Genomic DNA, 20,818 nt, shown 5'->3' with positions numbered 1-20,818 from the left:
CTAAGTTAACCAGAACTCTGTTCAAAATCATCTTTATCAAGAAAAAGTGTATGGAATAGGTTGAAAGTAAAGGACTTTTTAAAATATTTCAACTTTCTAACATATATTATATGAAGTGTTTTTTTAATAACAAGAGAACTGTCCTCTTCTAACTATTTGATTTTGGTTGAAAAGTATGTTTTTTAGTGTTCCTGCTGCAGCAGAAAGTGAAAAGTATATTGCAGCAAACTGAAGAAGAAAAACACAGAATCCTAGTGAAAATTTTTATAAAGTTTAGAATAATACCATGGAATGTGAAGGAACAATAGGAGGCCATTGCAAGGCATGGGGGGAAAAACCAGCAGTATTTTTACCCTGCTGTATAAGATACCAAAGTAAACCTGCTTGCTTTATTTAGAGAGGGTCATATAAGTTTGATTTATTTTCTTAATCTTGGTAGGTAAAACCACTGTGAGAGGGATGGCCAAGGGGGGACTCTTATGTTAATGTGCTTCTTGTTTTCTTCCAGGCGAGTACACAACTGCTACAAATGCCGTCAGTGCAGCTTCACAGCTGTTGACACTCAGTCACTACTAGAGCACTTCAACACTGTGCACTGTCAGGAGATGGACATCACTACAGCCAACGGGGAGGACAGTCATGGCGTTTCGTCTATCAAGGAAGAGCCAAAAATTGACCTTAAGGTCTACAGTCTGATTAATCCAGACCCCAAATTAGGGGAGCCCATATCTGACAGCATAGTGAAGAGAGAAAAGATAGAAGATAAGGAAGTGCTCAAGGAGAAAGGCTGGACTGAGAGTCCCAGTGATGATCTTCGCAATGTGACCTGGAGAGGGACAGACATTTTGAGGGGGAGCCCATCATACACACAGACCAGTCTAGGCTTACTGACCCCCGTGTCTGTTGGCCAAGAGCAGCCAAAGCCTTTAAGGGATAGTCCAAACGTAGAAGCTGCCCATCTCGCAAGGCCCATTTATGGCTTGGCCGTGGAGAGCAAGGGTTTCCTGCAGGGTGTCCCAGCCGGAGCAGCAGAGAAAGCCGGGCAGCTCACCCAGCCCTACTCTGGATCCGGGGACGGCAAGGCAAAAGATGAATCCCAGTCCTTATTACGGGTAGGAAACCTTTTTTCCCCTCCCTCTTGCTTTTTATGATTGCATGTATGTTATGTTTGATTGGCTGTGCAAATGATTTCTTCAGGTCCAGAGTAACGTGGCTGGGGTTCTTTTAGGGCATGGAAACAAAAAACACAGTCAAGCAAAGACTCAAATTTGTAGAGCCAAACTGGCAGGTAAATTTTCCAAAATGTTCAAATAAAGCAATCTGAATATTGATGCAGTATTAGTAAGCTTCTGCTTTTGCTGTTTAGCTCTGATTGAATTTTGTTTAATCATTCCTGCTAATTGTGCAGGTTGGTGATGCATTTGAAGAAGGGAGGTTTAGAACCCCAGAAGGCTGCACATCTGTTACACTAAAACAACTAATCACCTCTTAAATTTTGTGGTGGTGTGACAGTTCGCACTTAAGCAAGATTTTATATTACTACATATCTAAGAATAAGAAATGTGAATTAAATATTAATAAAAAGTAACCTTTTTTTTGTGAAACAACATAATTTATATCAATTTTGACACTTGTCTGGTTGCCTTGGAAGCAAAAAAAAAAAAAAAAAGAAAAGAAAGGATCTCATGTGATAAGAGAAGGTAAACATTTGTCTCACCAAATAATTCCTATTTTATTTTTTTTAAACAAAAGGATCTATATACAAGGAAGTTTCCCTTCCATCAAAGTGTGTTTTTCCCACTGTAGAGAAAATTGAAGTTAGAACAGATCTCACATTCTGAGGAGCTGAACAGGGAGACAAATGAATGCTTTTTCCTGAAGTCATCGCATGTTTTCAGGAGCTGCTCCCTATCTGAATTTATAGAAACTTGTCACAGGAGCAGTCAGTCTGCAGACAAAGCTCACTAGAATGGAAGTGATGATCTGCTGGTTTCCTTTTTTGTCTTTCATAACAGCATCTGTAACCATAGCATCAATTAGTGTAACATGTCACATGTAACATATAAAAAGGAAGATAAATGTTTTATTCCATGGTCTGCTAAGATTACACACAGGTATATCTGTCTCTGTGCATATAGGAGTCTTAAAAGCTGTTTTAAATTAAGTCAGTGCTCTTAAAAATACTGCAGCCATTCTAATTATAAAATAGAGCGTCTGTAATTCAAACCCTGCATGCAATTTAGGGGGACCACAAACTTTTGTACCTTAGTTATTGTTCTTAGATTTTAAGTGCATGAAAAGCATTTCTAGTATGATAGGTTCCTTGTTGCTAACCTGGATGTGTGCTCACTGTGGATGGCAGGATCATATTTCTCTCATCCAGCACGAAATATGTATTAAAATACGTACATAAACCCATGCAGCAGTGGAATTCCTGCTGTACATATGATGTTAGTTACATCCCACCTCAGTTCTTGCTCTGGTTCTTAGCCATGTGCAGACAGATTTGCCAGAGGAGCCATTTAATCTGTGGTTTATCAGAATCTAAATGATTTTCATTTATTTTCAAATTTTCAAATATTTTCATTTTTTTTTTGACGGCCAGAGGATGAAAGAAAACCAAACAAAAATCTTCAAAGGGACATGGTAGTATGCAGAATCTGCTCTATAAAGGTCTTGATTTGGTTGGTAACTGGACCTAAAACCTTAGTAAACAGTAGAATAAGGCCATTATATTACCTGTTTAAGCCACTACTGAATATAGAATGGAAGCTGTATGTTGGCTGCTTCTAATGCAGTTTTAAAAATAACTTCAGATGCTTTTTTAAAGACTTTATACAAAACCACTTTTATATGTATATTTTTTTCAAATTAGTATTTTATCAATTTTGAAATACTTTGATCACTTTGGGGTCTAAAAAAACCTATATCTTCCATACTGATCACTTCTGGATCTCAAAAACCTATATCTTCCATACTTTCTGGAAAAAAGATAAAAGTCTTACCTTTATGTGTTAACAGTGCATATAAATTAGTTCCTTGCATTTTAAAGTGTGTTCAACTCTACTTTTCTTTTATAATGATTTATTAGCAGATTGTGTTTATAGTGATTGATAAAACCTTCAGTCCTTCAAACAGAAATTATTTTGTGTACACCTTCAGCTGCCACGCTCTTTGAACTCTATTGTGCCAAGGACTTGTTTGTCTGTGTCTTTTCCTTACTGATATTATTTCTTTGAAAACTGGGCAACTGTTGCTTTTGTCAGCTTGAAATATTTAAAAAAGAAAAAATGGGGGAAAGGAGATTAACTTTTTTCACCTGCTGAACAGAGTCCCTAATATTACATATTTCATCATGATTAATGGATAGAGAAATCAAAACTTCTTGAAGGTAAGAGGTGATCTGAAGGATAGGTGATATTGGGAGTGTGATTCTGTGAGTGATACTAGTTCCCTCTAATTTTCAATCTGTGAGAAAGATCATAGAAACCCAACTCCTTTAACTTGCTCTTGATTTAGTTTGCAGACAGAGGTATGAGATACAGTACTGGAGCCACAAATAAGAAGACCAAGTGATGGTCAGCTTGACCATTGGGAGCTTAGTGTCAAGGGTTATCTGACATGCACATATGTGTGCCCAGAAGTTCAACTGGCCCAGAGAGAAATAAAAATTGTTCAGAAAAGAATTTACCATCCATTCTTGAAAAAGCTAATTTTTTTAATCCTCTGAAATAAAAAAAAAAAAAAAATCACTGCGTTGTAACACAAATCTCTCACTATTATCTACTTTTGGCTACATTTATTTTTCTAATATGAAATAGCTAATAGGAGCAGCTAATGCTGTCTAAAAGTTGGTTCTCTCTGAAAGCAAAGTGTTAACTCAATACATCCTTCTAGTATCATATAATGAATGCTTATGCAAAACACTGTATCCCAGGACGACTGGTGACTAGGAAACAAAACCTATAATAAAATCACTGTGGACACCTTCATTTTTTTCCCCCTGAAGATTGACACAGAGGAAGCCAAAAATTTGGGATTACTCAGTGAATAAACACTGAGAAATGGACTAAAAAGGAAAGTTCCTAACACATCCCTTTGGTTGTACTGGCTATTCTATATTTATAAAGTAGTTCTGCTTATTACAAATGATTTGTAATGATTTGACAGTAGCAGCAATACCATGTGCTTTTAATTTTTTACTTTTTTGGTGATGGGGGAAAGCAATGACGAGATAAGATTTTTTCACATTTTTTTCAAGTAGATAGAGGTTGATACTACAGGTTTAGAAGTGATTAGCATTTTAGTAAAACATCAGAGACAATACAAATCAATTAGAGAAGGGGTGAAAATATACCATAGTCCACAGAAATTCGTAATGCTTACAGGATAATTAATTTTTGGAAATTGCTTGGAGTAATTTTCAGCTTTGGATGTTGACTAAGCCTTTTACATCCTATTTCTTGCATTCCTTCTGTACATCATGACAATGGTCCTTTCCTAGACTCTGTGCTTCAGTAGATTGTTTGTGGGAGTCATTGGGGTAAGATTTCTTTCATTTTTAGAATCTAAAGGACCAAATTGCTTGTGACCTTTCGGGAGCTGAGACAATGCAAACACACATGTGCAGTTGATGCACCTTTATCCCTGAGAATACTTCCAAGCTGTGTGTGTGTAACAGAATCTTTCTCAGGGGCTTGGTACACTTCTGTGAGTAGCTTTAATTTATTTTTCTTATTAAAATATATCCAGCAGCTGTACTTACAGTGAATCAGTATGTTTTGCAAATGGGAATTACCAAAAATGTACCTCAGCGTGGTACAATGTGGACATTATTTCTGCTCTTCCTTAGAGTAGCTGATTTTCTAGTTTAAAGATTTGTTGATACTGGAAGGTCTATTGAGATGCAAAAATGTTCCTTTTTTTGGGTAGCACATTGGCAGCCAGCAGACTCCAGGCCAGGCAGATTGTTTAATGCTTTGACAGTGAAGATCATGGACAGCGGGAACTTTTTGCTAAACTGATTTTAAATGAAGTGTACTGTTTTGGTCTATATGGACACTGCATAAAGTTTTCCACAAAATAGGGAATTGTAGCCTGAGCCTTCAGACCTATACACAGGCCTAGTTAGCCCACCTAAAGGTGTTGGTATAGATGTTGTAGTTTAGCCAACAAAGATGTAGTAATAACACAAGTCAATGTGTCTGTCCTGTGGGGTCACATGGACCTGCACACAGCAAGATTACTTTGTGTATTAATCATAGTTTGTGGGGGGATTTGTGTTACCATCAAAGGGAGAGAGATTGTCACATTATTCCAAAAGTACTGTGGATTTTTATCAAAGGCATACTGCAGGATGTAACATTAAATATATGACTGAGGTTATGTTAACCTTTACTATGAGCTTTTTTTATGGTGCAAAGGATAAAATCTACTCTTCTATTAACTGAGATTATTTTGCACCATAATGATCAGACTGTTTAGACACTACAGGTAATCACGGCATTTCAAAAATTTTCATTTACTTTGAGAAGAGTTATTTTCTTTTTGTCTGTGACATTTGCACTGCGCTATTTCATATCGTAGTCTGGCTAAAGCTGGTCATACAGCTTTAAGTTTGGGGGAGATAGAAAATTAGAAAAAAATTATTTCCCCTTTTCTTGTTTTGCATTCTCCTATGTAGGTGAATGGCAGAGCTAATTTAAAAATACGCAACTGATACGTAAATATTAAATCCACATGTAATTGATTTAAATATCAGTATAGTAAATATCAGACACAATCCCTAGTGGCAAATCATCATTTCTCCAATTATAAGGTACTGACTCTTGTTATCCATAGAGCTGGATGCCAAATAGCTGCAAAGCAGTGGAAATGCTGAGCTGTCCTTTGTGATTTCCAGAGGACTTCTATAAGCACATACAATTCTTGGCCAGAAGGATAACATACATTTGAGGTAAAACCTGCCTTTCTGATGCTGGTGGAAATATTGCTGCTGCTGCCTTTAGTGGGAGCACAAGAAGCAGCATGAACAGATTCAAGCACACAGTTTAAACTTGGTTTAAACCTGAATTTTCAGTGGTCCCTCCAGGGTGACAGATGGAAGTTTTTGTGTTCTTCGGCATTGTGTCACACTTCCAATCACCTTCTCATAGCAGTATCTTAATAGTATATGTACAGAATTAAATTCAATGCATATAATTGTATCACACTTCTTACATTTAAGTTGGTATAAGTCTTGGGTACTGCCTGTCATCCCTAAGCAACTTCAGGAAAGAAAAAGCAGCCCTTTAAACAAGAAACATCTGAAATAGTTTCTCTGTAGCTGCATCTCATTTTTTTCCCATTTCCTCTGACTCTGTTAGAGATCTTTCAGGAAGTATTTATAGTCAAGGCCATTCATTGCCATACGGGTCCTCTAATTAGCTGAGGGGAACTCAGCAGGCACTGTGTGTTACTAATGCACAGAGCTCTGGCAGGTCAGAGAGCTGACAAAGTCTTTCATTTTTTTTTAAAGGCACCTGTTTCCACAAGTCTCTGCCCGGGGAGTCAGTGGGCTACTTTTTTACATTTAACTACATCCTGGAAAATGGCAAGAATCCTCCAACAAGGAAAATAAGAAAATAAAGTTAGTACTTGAAGATAAATGGTTTTGAAGCTTTGTGTTTAGAGTGCAAAAAACCGAGGCGGGTAAAATCCCTGTGCTGGTGGAGGGCTCAGGAACTTTCTAAAGTAACTTTCTGAAGGTTTTCAAGTAGTTTAGAAACAAACATGTACTTGGCTGCTTTTAGTAACTACTGGAACCAAACCCACAAGAAATTGAATGTTTTGCATTACTCATCCTGACAGTGATCAGATAGGACTAGAAAGTAACTTTTAGAAAAATGTTAACCTGCCCAATGAAAGGCATGTTTCTGGTTTTTGTGTGGGGTGTGTCTGTCATGTGGTGAGACAACCCCACCTCGTCCATGTTTACCCACCCAGTAGGGCATAGGGGTTTTTTTCTTCTTCTTCTTCTTTGGTGTTTTTTTTTTTTTTTTTTTTTTTTTTTCTGGTCTCCCTTTTACGAAATGTGGTCTGGAAGAGAATTAAGTGATAAAATCATTATTTGGGTGGGGCACGGTAATTATGCGAAAGGGCAGCAGCTACGTCAAAATCCTTGATGAAAAGGTGAATCAGTATGTGGAACAAAGGGCTGGGGAGATGGGTACGGGCCCCCAGGCCCTTGGGTAAGCACCAGGGTTTATTGAAGTTGCTATGATCAATAACAATGATTCAAGCAGGGAGAACCGAGATAATTCTTGATTTAAAACAAGCTGCTGCATTTGGATAGATGAGATCGTAATGCAGATGAGAACAAGAGTGCTTTCTTGTATTCAACAGAGGGGCCAAAACAGATTGACAACAGTGTCACATGAAATTAGCTCAGTTTTATATGCCCCTTCATAGCTCAGGTAGGAGGACGTCTCTTTTGCTCTCTCGTGTCTGGTATTTGATGTCCTGCTGTAGGTGAGAGTGAGAAGGGTCTGTGCACTGTTTTGGCCTGGATGCCACATGCCTGCACCTGGGCTTGGTTTGCTGGGTGAAGATAACCTGGGTGAAGATAACCTGGGTGAAGATAACAGTGTGGCAGCTGCTCAGTGCCATCCCTGCTGTGGGGAACGGCAGGAGCGGGCTCAGCATGAAGGTGGGAGCATCCTTGGTTTCTCGGAACGCTGCTCCTTGGCAGCCCCACTGCTCTGGCCTGGATGGATGTGTGGGCACAGAGGGGCCCCCTAACACTGTCCCCTGGCCTGAACAGGAGCCTTCAGCGTGTGGCAGCTCAAGCCAGGCCTCCCTCGCCCTGGGCTGGGCTCGCAGCTCACGGTGCGGCTCAGCCCCTCTGCGCTGCGGAGGGCACGTGCAGTGAGGCAGTGCCCTTCTTGTAGGTATGAATGATATGGTCAGCGAATGTTTTTGCCCTCTTCAAATAAATTCCTGACAGTTCTTTTTAATTTTAAATTGTGCTGACGGTGGCTGCAGGTTGTGGGGTGGGGCACAGCTGTGGGTGCTGCGAAGGCAAGCAGCTCCCTCCAGTCCAAACGGTGCAGAGAACTGTCAGTGGGGAGCCTTGTTTCAAATGGGAAAAGTAGGTGAATGCAGCTTCTTGCATGATGACTAAATTAAAAAATTAGTTGAGCGTTACCAAAGTTTTGAAAAGTTAAGTGTGACTATAACCATTACACAGCCCTGTTATTATTCTGTATTGCCAAGAGTACTTAGATTGTACACCTGAAGTGAAATGGAAGCTTCAATTGTATTTAGAAGCTAAGGATTGTATTTGGCAAACTGGATCCAATAAGAAGCACATGTTCATGCTTGAGGACAGAACTTGCTGCTAACATGTAGATTTTCAATGGAAAATTAAATTTCACAGATGAATGCAGGCAAGGATTGTACATAATTCTATTTTTGCCTGAAGTACGATGGTGCTGAACAGTGAAAATCTATGTGAAGATACCTCTAGGATCTGGAAGTGCAGAGTTGCTTTCTGTACTGAATTTCAGATGATCTTCTAGATGTATTTGGTAATTAAATGACATAATAAATACACTCTTTTAGAGGAGGGATCTTACTATAGACAGGAAATAAATGTTTAATTTATTGGGCTAAGAAGGGAGCATTGTAATTATAACTGATTTGAAGAAATCCAGATGCTATCCACATCTGAGCAAATTAAAAATGGTAAGGATTTATAAAGAGATTTATGAATAAACAGTGCACATACGTGCTTTGATTTTTGTCATGAGGGTATCTAGGGGTGATGATACAGCCAGTTAAAAAGAACAACTATGGCAAATAGTTGTTGGATGAACAGATGTGTGCTGAAACAGAAATACACATGTGTGTGTGTGTGTGTGTGTGACATGAAAAAGGTTTTCTGGAATGTTTTTTGTTACCTTGGCACTCCTCAGAATATGCATATGGTCACCTTGGAACTAGTCTTAATTTTCAGGTCTCTAATGTAGCCCAATTGATTTAGAGAACAATTTCCTGCTTAATGTAATTAATTTATTTCTTCCACCAAGTTCTGTTTTTAAAATGAAGCTTTATAGGGGCTAAGTGGTTCTTCCTGATGTTTTTCTAAGCATTTATTTAGGAGCATATATATATTTTAGAAAATCTTACAGTCTTTGTAATAGTGATATAATCGTGTGTATGTAATATAAATCTATAAATATATGTATTCCTGTTGCATATTGACATTATTTGGAGTTCAGATAGGTTATATTTTTTAGCATAAAGACAAGAGGAGGAATATTTTTTTTGTGTTGTGTACAGTATTAGGTTTCTGAAACAAATGGGGTGGTGGCAGCTCAGGTTGTGCAGCACTGCAGGCAGCTTGTGAACAGCTTTGGAAATCTTTGCTGTGTTTCTGTATCCTTGGTCTTCCTGAGATTTTCAAATCTCAGATTGGTAAATCATGTTTGTCTTAGTTAGAGGGTTAATTTCCTATGATCTCTTGGCTGCTCTAGACCTTTGTTTCCTAATTCTGTCTGTAAAATGGGAATTTCCCATCTAGAAGGGCAGGAGTGAAGAGAGATGTGTTAAACTCTATTGTGCAACAGTACTATGATAGTGGAAACAGGAAGAGCCTGATTCATAGGCATCCTGCATCAATATTGGTGGTTATCTTCTCTGAGTGTGATGATGCAAACTTCCTCAAGAATATCAATGACAGAGGAAAACTGGAAAAACAGATTTTAATTTTAACTTTGTTAAAATTTCTATTCTTTCCTTCAGCCTTGGTGGGATGGGGTGGGGGGGGGGAGGGAAAAAAAAAGCAAAGGCAGGAATTTTGGAGTGAAACATTTACATTTCTTGGTTGCCTTTGACCTCATTTTGGTTTATGTGCCTCTGATGTGTATGGTAGCAAACTGCACATTTTCACTTATGGGAAGAAGTCTTTTAACGATGGCTTACAGTACAGTCTTTAATCATGTAAGTTGCCTCCAGCTCTTACTGAGAATAAAATTCCACCCTTTCCATTTTCAAATGGGTTGTACCATCAGCTGTTTCTCCTTGCAAGACTGTCTATGATTGGAAAATTATGTTTAAATTAAAAAGGGAGGAAAAAAGAAAAATAATCAGAACATTTGTCAAGAAATTTGCTATGAATGGGAATGAGGAGCAATGCAAACAAGCTTGAAATGAGTTTTAATTCACATGTTATTCTGGGAGCCTACAATTTCTGGTGAGAAAATGGCATATTTTAGGTCTATTTCCTCCAGTTTTTGGCATGGAGCAATGCCTGTTTTGTTCAGTCAGATGTTCAAATGGGAATTTTGGATGCTTAGAACTAATTTTAGTAGGTGGGGGCAAATTTATTATGATTCTACAAATATAGTTTGATCACAGCTGCTTCATTGCAATTATAAAAATTGGCTGTGAATCACTTAAACTATATTTACTGGTTGCAAAAAAAAAAAAAAAAATCTCATCTATACAAAACTGTCTTGTTGCCCCTAAAGTTCTCAGTAATCACATTTATATACACAGTATTTTGAATTTGACTTGATCGTGTTCCAGATTATTTTCATGCCTCTCTCCCCCCCTTGCCCTAACAGTGATAATGTGCTCAAATGACTCTCCCATTCTTTCCCAGTTAGGGTGAATTTCTGAGCTTGTTCTGAAATTACAGTAAATCACACACAGACCTCTTAAGACTTATTAAAAAATGTTAGTAACTTCACTGGAAGTTGGACACTTCAAAGCTCTCACTTCTCCAGTCTGTACATGACTAAAAGGCTGTAGGGCAAACACCACAAGGTGAAAGCTTACAAATCAAAGCAAAACTTAATATAATGCTATTATCCCCTTTACAAGACATATGGAGAATAGTATCTTTACATATTTATGAGGGTTTTTTTCCTTCTGATAGTAACTGCTTTAATGTTCATGGATTTGTGCTTTTGAGTTAGAAAATACTGGCTTGTGTTTTATATTTTTCAATGTTTCATGGCAGCTCCTCTTCCTACCCAAAATGGGTGTATTCCATACCTGTTTAAAAGTTCGCATTTTGCAGAATAAATTTAGTCAACCTGTTGCTTGAGAAAAGTGTTTTCTTCCCAATTCAGTTATGGACCCATCCTGTGGTGGTTATTTTAACATTACTCCCTGCAGCTGATGAAGAAGACAAAACATCCATAAAACTCTCCATTTAGGCACAGTACCTGTTAGTATATTACTGAAACCCATTTATGTTTGACTGAGGTGTGCTAGAAACTTAAATATTTCCTTTTGTTTAAGATTCTCATAAACCTTACTTTATGCAGGCCTTTAGGGGTGGGGAGAGTTAATGGAAAACGTGATTAAAATCTTGTCGGCTTCGAGGCTTGTAAATATCTTGGCACCTACCTATGTTTGTGTGCATACATGTGTATGTTTGCTAATTTTAAATTAGGTTAAAAATCAGAATGAAATTTTAAAAATTAGATTCATATTTAAATTACGAGTGAAAAAAGGTTTTTCACTGAAAACAAAATTTCAGTAATTATTTAGCAGAATGGTTTGTAGGACAAATATTAATGATATTTAAAGTAGAGAGTTGTTACAACTTTACTGATTTTTCCATTACAGAAAATTATGTTCTGCTTAGCATAAGTTTTAAATATATCTTTCATGCCTTTAGGACTGTAGTCTTGATCATCACTTAATTGATTTGCCTTTGCCTTCTAATAGCAAGCTAAGTGGTTGAAGGGTTGAGGTCTTTGCAGTGGTTATCTGTAACAACTATAATGTGTGATGTAGGGACTTCAAAAGTTGATGTTTGTTAAACTTGGACCCTCAATTTCTTGGTGTAAATGACTCTTCACGTTTTAATTAAATCCTCATGACCAACTTTGTGTATCTCAGGAGAGTTGTTACATTCAACTTCGCTGCCCCAAGTTGGCATTGTAGACCTCTAGACCAAGCTTTTCCTGAAATGCATTATTTCAGTGAGTGAATAGACAGTTTAGAGTGAAACGGTAATCACTGCTAAAAGTATTTGAGGGCTTTCTTAGTGATACTCTGCTTCAGAGGTGAAGCATAAACTATTTTGGACACCAGTCCCCCAGGTACATCACTGTTGGAAGTATAGAACATTTTTAAAAGCACTGAATTGAGAATTATTTTATCTATGCTGGTGCTGTCGGTCCCTGGCAAACAAATTATATTTTGCAAGTATTGGTAACTGAACTGAAACTTCCATCCAGGAATCCACACCAAAGGGCTCCCATGTGCCTGGAGAGCTGCTGGATGTGCCTGGTGTTCTGCCTGGCTGTGAATGCCTCTAGACCCCTGCTGTCAGCTTTTTTATCAGTATAGGTCTGCTTCCCTCTTTGCTTGGCCAGGTTGCAAAGAAAGTTCACTGAAACCACTCTTTTCTTGTCTTCTTTAGTTTGGTTTGGCTCTCTCCCCCCTCATTCTTCTATGGAACTCACAGTTTACTGTAATACAAGTCATTAAAATTCTCCAGATTTGGAGCTGTCTTTTGAAAGAAATTTACCAAACCATTCACTTTGTTATAAAAACTGTCTAGGCTTTCTGATCCGCCTTTCCTAAAATATACATTGTCTGCATTGCAAATAGAGGCTTTCTGATGGGGAGAGATTAAGCAAAAGTATCTCAGTCTTCTTCTGGGCATGTGTGCAGTGCCGTGGCTGGGGCCGGGGTGCTGGTCTGCAGGCTGTGCTCTGACAGGTTTGCTCTGGAATGCCTGCGCACAAACGGCCCTCGCCATCTGATACCCTTCCCACCAAAAATATTCTCATGGCCTTGCTTGCTTTCATCAGCACCACTTAGTAAACCTCAGCTAGTGGAAGGAGACATGTTGGAGCACAGCAGAAGAACAGAATGGGTGAAACTACAAATTGTTAGTCTGTTAAACACAGATTATGTCTTTGGGTACAATTCCATTAGCGACTGAATGAGTCTGGATGGGTAGTAGCTTGTGGAAGTATTTGTTATGACAAAACCAACTTTTCATTATAGACAAAGTTATCCTGTTTTCCTCTGTAGTCTGGCCAACTTCAAAATGTTTCAAACTAATTTCAGACTTGTAAAACACTGTCTATCAGATACAGACATATGGATTGAACTAGTAATTTGTTTGCCATCTGCTGATAAAGGAAGCAAGGCGTCTAAGTAGAAAATGAAGAATTCCCTCCCTCTCCCCCATTGGAATGTCATATGGTGCCTTTAGGAATTGTTTGTATTGACATTTTTATTGATTACTATGTAAAGTGTTACACTGTATTGACCTGAATCTGCTTTCAGTCTCATAATGATTTTTTTTTTTTTTTGTTTCGAAAATAAATGTAGTGATTTCAGGCTATAAATAATGTTGTTAAAAAATAACCCACTTTAAATCTCAAAAAAACAAATTGATAACCATTCTTCTTGTGTGAAACAGGAATATTCTTTTGCTCAGGAAAAAAAAAAATCTTTAACGTTACCAACAAGGGTTGATTAAAATTATCTTTCCTTTTGGTCAAAATTTTCCCTTTCCTCCTGAAACTCCAGGAAAAACAGTGCAATTTTCAACATAAAAACAAACAAATCTGAGAAATTTTCTGGGCAGGGAAAAAGGGGTACTTAAACTTTTCTGGATTATTGTCTGTCAGTCTTCTCTTGCCAGTCCTTACATCTTGTGCAGGTCCAGAGTTTGTAGTTTGTCCCCCAGATTTAGTCCATAGCTATTTCACAATGGCCCTGGTTATATATGGAAATAACAATAATAACAATAACATAATAATAATAATAATAATAATAATAATAATAATAATAATAATAATAATAATTCCATAGTGGAAGTTTAATATTTGGTTTTTTAGTTAATGCTTCCTATAGGTTTGTCCATTTTTATGAAGCATTTAGAGCTTCTCTGTTTAAAAGAGAAATTACAAGTACAAAATGAAGTAGCTTCTCAGTAGCTATACTGCTTTCATGGGTAATAAAATACAGTCTCAATCAGTGCTTAAATAGATGGAACCTTGATTAGTTGAATTATATTAAATACTCCTTTCAGCCCTAGTTCTCTGTAACTTTTTTCTTATTGACAAGTACTTTATTTTTCATTGATTCCATCAATCTATTTTGAACAGATAGTGCTAATAATATTCACAAGCTATGTTCTTTAACATGAGTTATGTCTTCATAAAAATGTTATTAAACTGTTGACTTTCTTTGATAAATTAAGCCCATTTTTTTCTGCTGCAGTTGGATTATGAATTGTCAGAATGTACCACAGAGTTTCTATATCTACTTTAAGTGAAAGTAATGTGCAAAATCACTAATTGTCCTATATACTGTTCTCTCTTTTGTAAATATCTTTGCTTTTCTTAAAATTGCTGTTCCTTATAATTGTATAAACAATACAGAAACCTTCTCTTTTTTCAGCGGTTAGTATGGGTTCATTTGAAAAAAGCTAAACAATTCCATAAATAGCAAATCTTCCACAACCTAGAGCTAATTACCATTTTACATTTGGAATTGACATTGTCAGAAAGTTATTGAAACAGTAGGAATATCTTACCCAGTTGACATTTGTTGCAGATAGGAACTGGTAGCTGTGACAGCAAGAAGTCTGCAAAGTAAAAGGAAAAATCATATAATTTTGATGAAGGAAGGACTTAGGAAAATTCTTCTGTGGGGGCTTATGGAAGGCCTTGAGCCACAACAAGTACAACCACTTATTACTATACATCACAGTATGGTTTGCTGCTTGCAAAACAGCTCCCTGCTGTTTTTTATGGCTTAAGGTGCATACAGTATGTGAAGTCTGTTCCTGTGTTGCATTTCTATGGCATGCTCACACTTTTTCTGGATCTGCCCAGCATGTCATGGACCCATTAGTTTTTGCTCTGGTTGCATTTCACTAAAAACATTTTCCTGCTTGTAAATGTAAATATTTACAACATACATTGGGAAGTATACATCCAAAGTTTTTTTATCCTTTCAAAGTTCTTGGTTTTTTTTAAGAGGATTTACCATACTGTATGGTACCTGACAATTCCAATGGTTATAAAATGCTTTGAAACATGCAGCCCAATCTGTAAAATACAGGCATTTGCAATATGTTGACTACAGCAACAGAGTCAAATTACTGCTAAGGAAATACTGCTTCACAATAATCAGGAGGATATTTAGTCTGGTGTTACCTACCAGAAATGGGTAAACTTGCTGTTGATGAGCATATTCACCTCAGGGTATTAAACAGCTCTTCACAGGTTAGTGTTTGTAAATCCATGATGTAGCTTATTAGACTGCCTCAGCAGGAGGTGAGGGGATGAGTGATGGGGTAGGAAAAGCCAAGACCCTTCTCTTTGTATGATTTGGGACAAAAATGTATTCTGCGCTTGTGTAGATACATGCTTTTATTACACTGTAGCTTCCAAAGAAGTTACTATTGAGATTTATGAATATTGCTTTGGAAATACTGGGTATGAGGTAGTTCGGAAGCAGAAAGGTTTATAAAAATAGCTAAAATTTTATGTGTGTACTATAGACATCTCTCTTGTTTCTCAGAGCTGTTATTTTGCAGACCAGTTTGCCTTCCTGTGATGCTATCACACTTCTGACAAGAACAAATGGTTTCAAAACTATTCTTGTCAGGTCAAGATGGTGAGAACAGCAGATAGACATGAGAACTGTGACTGTATAAACAACATACTCCCATCACTGGATTAACACAGGTCCAGGGAAGTGGCAGCATTGTTCTCACTGCTCAGATATTGCCAGCATGCTCTTCCCCACTTCTAGCACAAGAGAATTGACTGCAACTGTTTATTTTCAACACATGGTTGATATCTTTGTCTGTCTGTCTGTAGATCAGCTGTGCCTTGTTAGGGACTTTACTCATGAGCGCTGAGAATCTTGCTCAACCTTTCATCTCCCTGCCATGTAAGTGTGGTTTGTTAGAAATAACTGAGGAAAAATGTAAACTTGCTGAAATGACTACAAAGTCCATAGTCAGTGTCAAAGGAGAGAGGGGATGGATTGAATTGAGGGTGTATGCAAGAGATTAGTCCATGCCTTCTCAAATAAATTTATAATATCTGTCTAGATGGAGAAAGAAAAACTTAACAGTTGTATTTACACTTTGTGAAATATCAGAAAGGATATTTCAGCCTGACCAATTCCTTGTGGTCTTAAGTTTCTCTTTGTACTGTGCAAAACCATGGCAATGTGGTATTGCCAGCTCCGTACAAGCCTAGAATATACCCATATGTTATACAAACCTCCCTGACTATAGATGTGTAGCATATGCTGTATTTATATGAGTGAACCTACGTAGTTCAGATAAAAGGCTGTGGAGACACGTGCAGCTAGTGGAAACATAGCAACAACAGGAAGGATATTTGGGAGAGTATGTGCTCTCTTCACTTTAACCTTATCCACTTGACGATCCTGTTCAGCATTGCTTCAATGAATCCTGGAGAGTAAATGCTATTTAGTTTTGCAGTTTTTCGAGGGTGAAGTCATAGCTCTCAGATGAAGCTGCTGTGATCCTTCTGTAGATGTAAAAGCCATTTTTATATGGAGGAAAATCTGTTTGTCTGATATATTTGCAGACTGTAGGTTGCTGACAGAGGATTCAGGTGACCTTTAGCACTTATGTCCACTTCACACTTGTTTCTCAATAGAAATTACATGTCCCTTTTTTTTGAATGTGCCTACCGGTGCCTTCACTGAATCATACTTGTGTTGCTGCTACTGCTCTGTTTTCCTGCTAAACCAGGAAGACTTCATCTGGAGACCAGCTGAGTTTTCAAAGTGCTGATAGTGTCCCTAGTCACGACAGAGTTATAGAAGAGTATGGATTTTTCTGTATGATTTTTTGAAATGGAGCTACAATTATTATCTTGCAGTTGTCAAAAGTTCTTCCACTGCTCTTGGTTTCTAAGTTATATTCCAGTTGTAAAGCGAGAGCTGTTTTCAATAGCTGTCAATGAGTGATCAAACATTTCAGCCCCCCTCTGAACTGTTTGAATAATGAACAAAATTATAAATATGCTTTATAAATCTTTATCATCAAATGCAGAAGTCTTATGCAAGCTTGGTGACTTGAAAAAAAATCTGTTTAACCACTCAATAGTATTATTTTTTATATCAACATTTAGATATGAAAGTGTGATGGAAATATGTTAAAATAAATGGTATTTCCAAAGGGAAAGTCAATGTGTGCCTTTTCTCCTCTCCTAGGATTTTCTGGAGAACTTAACCATAACCAGCATACCTATTTTACTCTCCAGTTGGTATGTGCAGAATGTCATAAGAGAAACTCTTTTTAAGTTACCTTTCATTAATAACACCAGGATCAAAACTGCCTGAAATGTGATGATGACACTGTGCTAGTGCGAACCTGTGAAAAAAGAAATTGTCCCATTTTTATTGAAATATTAAATTGTTTGCGAACAAAGTTTGATTTGGCTTTTTAGATGGCAAGAAAAGTGAATTACCTCTTTATTATTTTTCTGTGTGAATGTTGAAATTTTTTAACCAACATTACCATCATTTGGTAACTCGAAAGGTTCTGTGGCATTAAGAATACAAAAGGAATAGAAGGGACAAATTAAGAGAATTTATGAAGTTACTGGAAAAAACAGTGTAATTATAGGAGCAGGGGAAAAAGGCATATTAGAGCTTCAAAACAGATGGAGTCCTCTAAGGAAGCTGTCTGAACGTGGCCTGGGAACCATAAATTGTATTTACAAGACAGGGCTTTCACTGCAGATGGCAGGTTCACTGTTGGAAGGTAGAAGCCAGGAGAGGGCTGTGTGCATGAAGAGAACTGCATTGAGTGTGCCTAACACCTTGTGTTTGACATACACTGAAATTTAAGCTGGAATATGAATTTAGAAAGGCTGTACAAGTTCAGAACATGAGATACGCTGTAGTGTTAAGAAATCCAGAAACTTGTTTTCAGGCATAGAACATTTTAACTAAATAAAAAGGCATAATAAATTTGTAGTTCTTAAACTGAAACGAGGCATTAGCTTTGAATGTCATTTTCAATCACTCTTATATTTACTTGTAACAGAAAATCCCTCCCTTTTTTCCTGTGTGCCATGCAGGTGTCATTCTGAAGCCATTCAGATCAAAAAGCAGTGGTTTCTCTCTGGTCTGTTGCCCCATATTATTTTATTACCCTATGTGACATGGACCTGATTTCAGTGAAATAAATGAGAGATTTTGCATAGGCTGTGACTCCAGCTCTAGGAAATGATCCCTAGATTTTAGGGAAAAACAACCTTTCTGAAGTTACTCCATCCCATGGACTTTCAGGGCGGGACTTGTCTCATCTAATTGTGATGGAAGTGTCTGTAGCTGAGTTATCTGTCTAGGATTCTTGGAGCCAATGCAAATTTAAGCAACATAGTTGTGAAGTACAGAAGTGAGTTACCAAATCCAAAAAAAATATTTCTGTATAGTCAGAGAACTGTATATTGTTGGCCATTCGTTGTATTGGCTTTATCTCCAGTAGCTATGAAGGAAGCCCAGACACTTACACCACCACACAGCAATTACAGGAGGTGATAAAAAATAAAAGGAGTGCCTGTTTCTGCTTTGTCCGAATGGCAGCCTTATCACTGGAGGTAGGAAGCAAAATTTTGGCATATCTGCAGTTAATGACTCTTCTGTCTCCCTAACATAGTTTGTCAGTTAATGGGAAATACTAGTATGGTTTTAATCAAGAAGGCAAGGGGGAGGTTTAGCTTAAGCTTACGACATTATTTCATGGAATAATTATTTTTTATTCATAGTTTTATTTTTCTTGTTTTATGTATGTGTCTAAATCTCAAGAGTGACATTTCTTTGCAAAGGGAATCATGTAAGGCTGTTGAAGATGAAAGCTCTATTTTCAGTACTAGTCAGTCCTTGTGTAGAGCAAAATCATAGTTGTTCTCTGCAAGTATATGTAAAGACATGCTAGATTGATGTCTTTGTAAGATAAAAGCAATATCAGAGGGAATGAAAAGGCATTTGTGAAGTAGAAAAAGGGAGTATGATGGAAAGGAAAACTTTAAGAGCTTACTTAGATAAAACTTGGGATAATTCCTTCACTATGTGAGGTGTGTGTGTATATGAAAAATGAGTGTATCCTCCTGCTTGGGCTAACTACTAAAAAGTCAGGAAGACAAAGCCTGTAAGAGCCACGACAGATAAGGGAATAAGGGATTTGAAGAGAAAGCATTTCAAGGAATTAAGTAGGTAAAGTGACCCAGAAAGCTTAGTCCTAAGTTGTTCAATAAGATTTTTTTGCATCTCAAACAAGCCTTTAGTGCTTTACTTCTCTATACCTCTCTTTGTTTCTTTCCATTCTGTAAAATCCATCCCAAAGTGTAGTAAGCATTCTGCTAACATCCTGTTTAAGTTATTGGAATCTTTAAGTGATTATCAGTGATTTTTCTATCCTTTATACATTTGTCAAATGTTTCAAACCAGAAATGCAAACTCTGAGTTAATGTTCTTGGTGGTTCCTGTTAAACATTCAGCAGTGTTTATTTGAAACAGCAACTGAGAAATGAAGACATGGAGCACAGGCCTTTCACTGATTTACTAAGCCATGGTTGTGATTGCTCTCCTGCTCCTCTACCACTGTCAGTAGGGTCAGCATTGTGTGTGGGTTTCTCCATTCACATTCAGGCCCACTGTACTTCTTCATCACCTCGTTTAGCTGACCTGCACCTTGCAGTTGCTGGGATATGTAGAATGAATTTCTGCAAACTGTGTGCATAGTATAATGCTCTTAATTTTGTATTTTGAAACCAGGTTTGTGTAGTCTTACTAGCTGGGTTAAGTGATGGGCATGGACAACTACTGAAAAAAATAGAATTCTTCAAAGAGAAAGCAGAAAAAAAAAGCTCCATAACTGGGTTCTTATGAGTCAGTAACCTTTCTTATGTACAGAGTGGAGGCACAAATGCAAAATTTTTGAGCTGAAAGTATGAGGATACAGGAATCTTTCTATCACCTAATAGCATCCTAAATGAGATACCTAAGTAAGAAAGGTAGTTTTCTTCACTCTTTCCACAGTGAATAAAGAGAGGTACTTCTGGAATGCAAATCAAAACAGGAGCACATCTGCCTTCTCAAATAATTTCTCTGTACCTTGACTGACAATTTAGAAAGCCTGAACAATGATTACTTTCTTAATTGAGGCCTGTAAATTAGGTGACTGAAGATCTGTGGTATTAATGAACTGCTGTAATTCTCCGTGTGTTATGTTTGGGGTAAATCTGATGTCCTACAGGCAAAAAGCAGGAGAGTAAATTCACATATGCAAGTCCAAGTGGCTCTAGAGAATTTCCCACTCAGGTATGCTAATACAAAGAACAGTTTTTGAGTGAGTTAATTGTATAAAATGCCAAGGTTTGCCTGAAGATGATCCAAGAAAAATGAGAAGCCAGCCCTTAATGTCCATTACAGACTCTTCTGAATCCTCTGTTACAAGCACGTAACACCTTTCTACACTGCTTTCTGTTCAAAGATCTCCTAAGCTTATCCAGCCCCCAAGCACTAATCATTCAAAGACTAAACAAACAAAACCACCTGTATTTTGAGGTGCTCACAAAAGAAATGTCTTGTGTTCATTCTGCACCAGGCATTAGCAAACAGGCAGGGTTTCTACAAGGGAGAGCTGTCAAAGAAACTGTGATACTGTTCCAGGTGAGCATGCAGAGCTGAGCATGGAAAGTAGAGGTGTTAAGGATGGTTCATGGTCATAAGAAGACCATGAACTAAAAAAACTCAAGCAAGTAATGGAGCAGAACACTCATAATACTTCAGAGAA

The 20,818-nt window shown here is 37.5% G+C and overlaps 1 protein-coding gene across 9 annotated transcripts in view; it reads left to right on the top strand.

The window, feature by feature from the left end:
- The window catches only part of TRPS1 (transcriptional repressor GATA binding 1), a 213,888-nt gene that overhangs the window by 64,019 nt on the left and 129,051 nt on the right, over positions 1-20,818 (top strand). For all 9 annotated transcript variants that reach the window (XM_059865598.1, XM_059865535.1, XM_059865590.1 and 6 more), the window contains one exon: positions 509-1,112. In XM_059865598.1, coding sequence (XP_059721581.1) covers positions 509-1,112 — 604 coding nt within the window. The remainder of the gene's footprint in view (positions 1-508; positions 1,113-20,818) is intronic.

The sequence above is a fragment of the Haemorhous mexicanus genome, chromosome 1, assembly GCF_027477595.1.
Source record: "Haemorhous mexicanus isolate bHaeMex1 chromosome 1, bHaeMex1.pri, whole genome shotgun sequence".
Classification (NCBI taxonomy): Eukaryota; Metazoa; Chordata; class Aves; order Passeriformes; family Fringillidae; genus Haemorhous; species Haemorhous mexicanus.
This window is presented reverse-complemented; position numbering and strand designations above follow the sequence as displayed.